Source organism: Populus nigra, chromosome 4 (genome assembly GCF_951802175.1).
Source record: "Populus nigra chromosome 4, ddPopNigr1.1, whole genome shotgun sequence".
Taxonomy (NCBI): domain Eukaryota; kingdom Viridiplantae; phylum Streptophyta; class Magnoliopsida; order Malpighiales; family Salicaceae; genus Populus; species Populus nigra.
In genome coordinates, this window is record NC_084855.1 from 2487029 (window position 1) to 2495653 (window position 8625).

The following is an 8625-nucleotide window of genomic DNA, read 5'->3' on the forward strand; positions in this document are numbered from 1 at the left end:
TTTATTTAAAAATATATTGAATTTTTTTTTTTACATTTTTTAAATTTTTTTAATGTCAACACATTAAAATTATTTAAAAAAAAAACAGTAAAAAATACATAAATTTTCTATAGAAACGCGTTAAAGCTGCCAAAACTGCTGCTGATTTGGGTTGAGTCACAATAACAATGCCATAAAAGTATAGAACTTTAATCAATAAAAGAATGGTTTGTATCACATTCGCATAAAAAAATCAAGTTACACTGGATGCGCGTCCGGATACAATTTTCTAGCCCCTTTACTGATCTGATGTTTCATGCAACCTCCCTACATTTTGGTAATGCAGCGTGTGTGCCTATATACATACATACATACATACATACATACATAAGCAAAAACAGCTCCCAAAAGTTTCAGAAATTACATTTTATGTGTTAAAATCATGAAATTGGCATATGGAGTCATCCTCTCGTTCCCTTTCGAAGCTCATGTTTCTGCTTAAAATATGGGAATACGAGCATACTATGCTTACAAAAACATACAACTTCAATTGAACCGCTGTCGTGATGTGTACGGTGAAAAAGAAAAGGAAAAGGAACGTTAATTATATATATGTATATATGCTAGAAAGTAGCCAAACCTTATGCCCAATGCTCATTCACAAATTAATATTAGAAACCTTCGGCAGAAAAAAATCTATTGAAAATTGATGGAGAACCTGTGGTAATTATAATTTACAAGGGAAATTAAAGATGCTAGTGTTGTGCCAAAAAAAGAATAATATGACTGCAAACGTATGAGAGAAGTACAATTTTCATAACACAATTGTAATTGTCAAGCAAATAAAATACTTTAAATTTGGAGACAATCTAAGATATGCATGGAAAGAACAAAAAGGAAATACTTTGATCCATGATTTATTATTTACTACACATAGGTTCAAAGAAGGGTCTGTCTTCTTCAAAAGTGTCCTTTCATCTCATCCATTGTATTACATGTCTATCTTTCTCATGCCTAAGGGTGTAGCTCGGTTGATCACCTCAATACAACGAAGATTTTTGTGGGTTGGTTTATCTTTCGAAAGAAATATATCTGCAAGGTAGCTTGGCAAGTGCTTTTCAAGGGAAGAAAGAAAGATGGATTGGGTAGAGGCAGCTCTTTGCAAGGAAAAAACAAGGCAATGCTTTTTTAAATGGCTTTGGAGACTAGATAATAGTAATCAAGGAGGTTGGTAGAATCTCATCACTAACATGTACTGGCCTCCTTGCATCAATGGCCTTCCACTGTTTAAGAACCCTATATCACCAACATGGACTGCTATTAGTTCAATTATCAACACAATTCATGTTTTTTGACAGATAGATGGTTGCCATGTGGTATTTTGAGAGAGTGCTTTCCATTTCTCTATACAATCTCAACAATTCAATCAGAATATTTAGCAATAATGGGGGAGCATAATAACAGGGGATGGATGTGGAAACTCAACTGGAGCCGTTCTCCACAACAATCCGAGCTGCAACAACTCTACACTTTGATAGATGGGATCAGATTGGGTACAAATAGGGCAAAATTAAAGCAATGGAAGCTACATAAACAAGGAGGATATACAGTTAAACCTTGCACCACGACTACTAATAACATTGAATTTGTAGGTACTTTTTCTTTCACTCCACTGTTATGGATAAATATCGCTCCTCCTAGGATTAAGATGTTTTTTTGGTTACTTCTACAAGATAGATGATGGACAAGGGGTTTTCTTTGGAAAATGAATTTGATAAATTCAAGTCAAGCTTTGTGTCCTTGTGCAATACACTTATTTCTTCACCACCATCTTTCATGGAGGCTTTGTCAACGTGTTATTAAATAGCCAGGCTTTAACTGGTGTATGCGTCAAATAGTGGAGGAGGTCGTTTGGGAATTCATTGCAATGGTGAAGGGGAGTTTCAAAGCAAAGCCTTGACAATGCTATCATATGGAATCTCATGGGGTATTTGGCTGGAATAAAACAAGAAGATTTTTTAGGATAAAGTTCTGAACTAGAATACAATATTTCATTTTATACCTCAAATTAAATTATCTTTTTGGTTGAAGAAATTGGACATGAATTTTACTTACAATAAGGGTGATTTATTCAGAGGGCTTGCCGGTATCATAGATTGAACAAACAACTAAAGTTAATTATGTTAGTTTCAGAGAATATTTTTATTCATGTCAGCTTCATAGCACAATTAGTGAAGTTTATTTTGTTGATTCTATTTGATGGTATAATATTCTACCTCAAAATCCCATGAACTTAATGGTTTTCCCAACAATCAAAAAAACTTCGATTGTTATTAAAAAAAGAAAATAGCTTATATCTTTCTTGATTAAATAAAATTAGTTTTCTTATTTTCTATTTACATAATAATAAGCATACAATTAACACAAATTATAATTTTTAGATGACTCAATATTAATTTATGGCTACCTTAAAAATATATCTAAATAATCAAACAAAACCTCCTCGAATCTCCATGCATGGTTTCCAATCTTATTTTGTATTTAGTCACCTGCTAGCATACTAGTAGTATATAGTGATTTAGCATCAATTATGTCAAGATCTTGGATGTCGACCTTTTTGTCTTGTCTTCTAATTTTATACTAACAAAACCTTTTCGACTTGACTAGAAACCTAACTAGATTCCACTGTTTCCTGCTAGGTTCATGTGAGTGTTAAGTAATTTTGACTTGACGACTTATGATCCATCCTCTCTCCTCTCTTTTTTCCCAAAAAAAAAAAAAAACCCAGAAGAAGAAACTAATCTGAGATGACTAATAAGGGAAATGGCCGGAGGAGTTTAATGGTGAAGAGATCAATTATATGACACACAAGATAAATTACAATACTAAAATTACAATCAACAAAATCTCAAAGCCATAAGTACTTTGCATTGTCTGTCTGCCACATTTTTCACTATCTTTCCCCCTCGACTGATGAAATGACAACACTAAATGAAACAGCACAAGTTTCTGAATATTAAATCAATTCATTGGTACACAAAGACTGCATCTACAAGAGTGTGATAAGAAAAGTATCCTAAGAAGCTACATATCTCTATATTTATATATCTACACCCAAGTTTATGCCTTGATATCAATCTTTCATGGCACTAAATTAAAAGAATAATCTTTAAAAATCAACATATACTCTTATCTTTATGTCAATTTCCAATGGTTTTTCTAGACAGCAAGGCAGTTAAAGTAGCAGGGCAATAGGGCAAAAGTTAAGTCAGAGACTCGGCAGAGGAAATGAAAAACTGACCAGGCATCTGCAACCCAACCATTAAAACAACAGTAGTCGTGCTAGACATCTGACATAATGATTCTTATTTAATGTCTTTCAAGCTTTAACCACTATGTGACTGAATTTCCATAGCACCCTCAAAGAATTTGATAAGAAGCGCCAGTGTCCAAAGAAGGAGAAAGAGAGAGGAAGAACATCATGATCTGCAAATCTATGGCTTGGCATACATGAATATTACATTAATTTATGAGCACTCTCAGTTCCAACACAGACCATAAATGCAAGTACAATCACTTCTACCACCACTTTTCTATTACCACTACTGCTAGTCCCACTGCTAGTAATATTACTACCGTTGTTGGCATCGAAAGTAGATTCGTGGTATCTGCAGATCTAGCTAGCCATCGTTTCCATATATCCAAAGCAAACAGAGAAATACCCAAAAAAGAGAGAGAAAGGGTAACCCTAAATACTTAAATGCCATATAACTCATACATACTAAAACAAAATAACCAAAAATACGGGTAGAGAAAAAATTAAGAACAATAAAGAGCAGTAGTACTGTAAACTGCTTGATAAAGGGAACTCTTTGTTTCTTTTTGTTAAGCTGCACCTGGAGGTGGTGGAAGTGGAAGTGGCAGTGGCAGGGGTTGGATTTGTTGCTGTGGTGGACGCTTACGCTTCTTTTTCTCATAGCTAACCCCCCTTGCTTTAGACTGCAAATCACGAACCTCACGAAGATAAAGCCTAACAGCACGAGCTCCAAAAGGGTTTGCTTCGGGCTTGCCTCCATTTTCCTCGAAGGCTGCTCGGAGGCGTCCGATAAGCGCATCAAGGCTACCCCAGGCCTGGCGGAGTGGGCAGGGGCAAGGGGCAGGTGGGTTTGGGTGGCCATAAAAAGGACAGATTGGAGTGTGTACTTTGGTTTTGCCAAATTGGTCAAGGTAGCGAAGGAATTCAAGGACATGAGCACCACTGCACCTGGAGAGAGAAAGAGGGGGCCTATGGTTCTTCAGGTATTGACCAAAGGTGTTCCAGTCTCGGCGCTTTTGATTCTCATAGCGACTTGGAGCGGTGGAGGAGGACGGTGATGAAGAGTTTGAGGCTGACATGGCAGTGGGGCTGTTGCCTATGTTGTTGAAACTTATGTTTTCAGAGTTGGAGCTCTCCATTTCTGGGATTGAATTCATGGAGAATGTTGTTTGAGTTATTTCGATCTTTCAGATGGTTTAGGTTATGTTGTTGGTGCTGGAGGTGGCGGTGGCCTCTCCTCTTCCTATTTCCTGTCCTTACAATCACTTCACTCACTTGTTTTTCTCTAGGGTTTGCCTCTCCTGAAAACAAAAACCTTTAACTTGGTTGCTTATAGTCCTACAAAAGATTGGATAGTCCTATGTTTTTGCTGCTGATGGGAAATACTAGCTAGCTAGACCCAAGAAGGAAGAAGTGAGTAATGAAACAAAAGAAGTTGTAATCATTGGTTGATATTACATGATTTCCATTTTTGATGGGAGAGAGAAAGAGGCGTGGAGCTGGAAATACTGGTAACAAGGGACGATAAGACTGATGATGGAAGAGAAGGGATGGAAGGATTCTTTCTCCTGATAATGCTGAAAAACACTAGAAAAGCTTGAATTAAGGTTGTGATTTTTGCTTTTTTGTTTTTGGGTCTGGAAAATGCATAGTGATTGTTTTTTCCTCTTCTTTTTTACCTTAAAAAGGTGGAGCAACTCAACTCTTATTGGTCGATGACGATGTAAAGAGCGAGAGAGCTGTATGTGTTAGGGCTTGTGGGAAATGGCAAAGGGTTGGGTAGAGTAGGTTGAGATGGAGACAGGAAAAGGTTTGAGGGTAAAAACTGAAGGGAAAAACATGATTTTGTTTCTTGAGACTGTAGTCTTGAATGACAGTTCCTTTACTGTAAGTGACCAGAATACCCTCTGAAAAGTTTGAAGAGAAAATGGCAAACCAGGTTCCTGTTCATTGCCTGATCAACGACAAGCACCTCTAACTTGACAAACACCATCACGCTAGACATCCACACATCTGACCATTCAAAACAGTGGAGAATTCCACTTTTTAGCAAATTTCTCTCCTAAATCCTGCTACATGTACGGAAATTATTGTCCTTCTTCCTCCAATCTTACAGAAACTCTTGCTTTGGAATCTCTCCAGGGAAAAATGTAAGCTACAAGGAGAGAAAAATCACGGTGGCAGAGAACCCAGATCGATAATGCAGAAATTATTGTTATATATTTAGCATCATAACATATAAACATATACATATGCATATATTTTTAGAATGTTAGAAATATATATATTAAAATCTGAAACATTCTTAACGTCTGTAGATTTGTAGTAAGTAGTTTCCTAGTAGCCTTCACTGATCATTATTGTGAGTTCAAGCAATGATTAGGGTTCATAGCTAGCCGGAAAACCAATTTGCCAAACAACTGATCCGTACATCACTTCGTATATCTCTTCACAGCTGTGGTCTCTCTACTTGATTGATTTTCACTTTTTCCGTGCATATGCCGATAGCTTTCGATAATATTCAGCCCTTTTTTTTTTTTTTGATAACTATAAAAAAGAAATGCATTTTACCAACATTTTTTTGTCTTTTCTGTAGTTACTAGTGATTTTGTTTTCTTCAGGTGGATGAGTTGCTGGTTTCAACTACGATTGCAGCCATAACTCTTCCATAAGTATTGCGTAAAAAGTTGTTAGAGTATTTTTAATGTTAAAATGACAAAACAAAAATTATTAATATGTTCATGGAATATGATTACTTTTAGCTTTTCTTTATTCTTTGTGAAAATACCATTTAAAGAAATCAAAAAAATGCAAAAGATTTATTCTGAAACTTTAATTTGAGCTTCATCATTTTGAATATATTTACTCAATTACTAATTAAATAGATTTGGGATGGACTTTGATTGAAAATTAAAAATCATGACGAATTGAAGTCCTTCAAATGTTTTGCCTAACACATCCAAAACCTCTATCTGATAATGTGAGGCTTTCTTCTCCCAATTGCAAAACTAAAAACATTTGGTGAAAGAACTCTGAAATAGAACCTTTTCTAATATTATTCGACAATTTTTTTAAAAAAATAACTGTTTGTTTATCCTAATTATTAAATTTTCGTTTTTTATTATTGATCTCACACATTAAAATACCATTATGGGTATTATTATAAATACAATGAGTGTTTGAGAGTACAATAACTTCTATTCCTAGATAAGTTTTAGAAATACATTTCACAAAAAAAAAATCAAATTAATGTATTTTGTGTTTTTTGATAGTTTTGACACGTTAATATCAAAATGAAAAAATATAAAAAAAATATTTCAATATATTTTTAAGTTAAAAATACTTTTTTAAAAAGTATATTACACCACAATACGAAACATTGCAATAAAAAATCATAACCAAATCATGAATAAGTTTGACCTGGAGAAGCAGATACCATATTCAAAGCCATGGAATTGACTCTGGAGGTGGTGAATTCTTAGGGTTGTTGTTGCATCTGTTTGTGGATTATTCATGTTCGAGTTAGCGAGGATCCTATGTTATATATGTTGTTTCTCAAGGCTATGCTGATGTTGTTCTTGTGTTTATTATAGGAGTAAGAGGAGCCTTCCCTCTTCTTTATTTTGCTTTTATTTTTTTCTTTAATTTATACGTTTTCCTTTTGTGGCGACCATTTAATTAAATCTTGGATCATCACGTACAGTTACAAAAGAAAAAAAAAAAAAAGAGCCATGGAATTACATATAGATATTAATTACCAGCTTGAATGGTTTATGTACTTTTTCCTACATTCAATAAAAGATTCACATGGAAAGGACTGCTTCATAGTACTTTTATTTTAAAGGTTGCTAAGCTCTCTTGCCATCTGAAAAATATGCCCAGATTGAATGCTAGTAATTAATTAGCATGTATTCATCCAAGTAAATGTCTCCATCTGTTTCTGAGATCTGAAGCTCGAAGCCCCGATCAAGCACAGTTTGAAACCCATGAATAAGTCACCGCCCTTGTCCCTTGATCAGCTCTTTGATCAATGATCCTCACCGCCCCTTCCATGCATGGATAATGGTGAGTTGTAGTGTTTATGTCAAAACTATATAGGCCCCAGAGTCTTGGACAATTCTCAAGTAGGTCCTTCAAAAAATTACATTTTCAGTTGAGTCTCCAGGGAAATTCTCAGTTAAGCATTACATCTAGATTTGCCCATGTTCTTCCATGCTTCTTACCTATTTTATGAAATAAATAATGCTTTATTTTAAGAGAAATTTATTTTTTCGTTAGTAATTTGTAATAAAATAGAGACTCATCTGGGAAAAATTAATATATTTGAGGACCCCGCTGATCAGAATTACTTTGTAGGTTGGTGATTTAAATCATGTTACTAACTACTATGTGGTGCACGTGTGTGCAATTCTCTCTTGTCCAAGTAAAAGAGAAAGGAAATGGAATATTGACCTTTAGGAAGTCGGCATCAGCTCGTGGTTCAAGAGCTGTTGTCTTTCATGACTGACTACTTATAGCTGTTTTTTTTTTTTTTCTTATCTATGTGCCACTAGCATAGATTTTACTTTCAAAACAAAGCATCAAATACATTAAAAAATAACTGATTTTATTTTTAAAAAATTATAAAAAAATAAAGTATTTTTCCTGATTCAAATACTAAAAGTACAGGAGTTTATGATGATATTCATTTCTAAAATAAAATACAATTTTTTTCTAAATTCTTTTCGAATATACAAATTATGATGAAGTAATAAAAAATCTATTTAATCCGAGTTTAAAATTAGATCATGTGAATGTTAATCTAATATTTCTTAATTAACTTGACACATTTAAATCAAACACAATTGACCCGTAAAAAATTTAATTTGAAAATAAAAAAAATTTAAGATAATATTTTTTAATATTAGAACACCAATATATTTTATCAGTCTCGGTTTCTCGGCAAACCAAAACAAACAAATTAAAAAGAAAAATTAAAAATTAAGTAGACATTGATTTACTTGATGAAAATTTTTTTTAAAATGAAAATAGAAGGAAAAAAAAGGAGGGAAAGTGGAAAAAAAGAAAAAAAGAAAGAAAGAAGAAGATAAAAACCTCCTGAACAATGAAGCTAACCCCAGGTTTTTTAGTATGGAGTGTAGTTGATTTATTTATCGAGTGCCTTGTAAGCATTGATTTTACTATTAACATTACTTTTAACTCATGTATCACATCAATTCTTATATATACTATTTATGTCACTTGCACGGATCATATATTTTTAGTTTTTATAAAAAAATTATATATATAGATTTTTTAATGCATTTTTGTAGTTTAAAAATCTAATTTCA

General features: G+C 33.7%; 1 protein-coding gene across 1 annotated transcript; it reads right to left on the minus strand.

The window, feature by feature from the left end:
* Nucleotides 1-3466: 3466 nt before the first annotated feature.
* On the minus strand, nucleotides 3467-5110 carry LOC133691451 (protein LIGHT-DEPENDENT SHORT HYPOCOTYLS 4-like). The gene has a single exon (XM_062111965.1). The coding sequence runs from the start codon at nucleotides 4450-4452 to the stop codon at nucleotides 3865-3867; it is 588 nt and encodes a 195-aa protein (XP_061967949.1). The 5' UTR covers nucleotides 4453-5110; the 3' UTR covers nucleotides 3467-3864.
* Nucleotides 5111-8625: the final 3515 nt, after the last annotated feature.

Bases quoted from the DNA above. Each gene is read 5' to 3' on its own strand.
- LOC133691451 (XM_062111965.1), bottom strand. From the start codon at position 4,452: ATGAATTCAATCCCAGAAATGGAGAGCTCCAACTCTGAAAACATAAGT.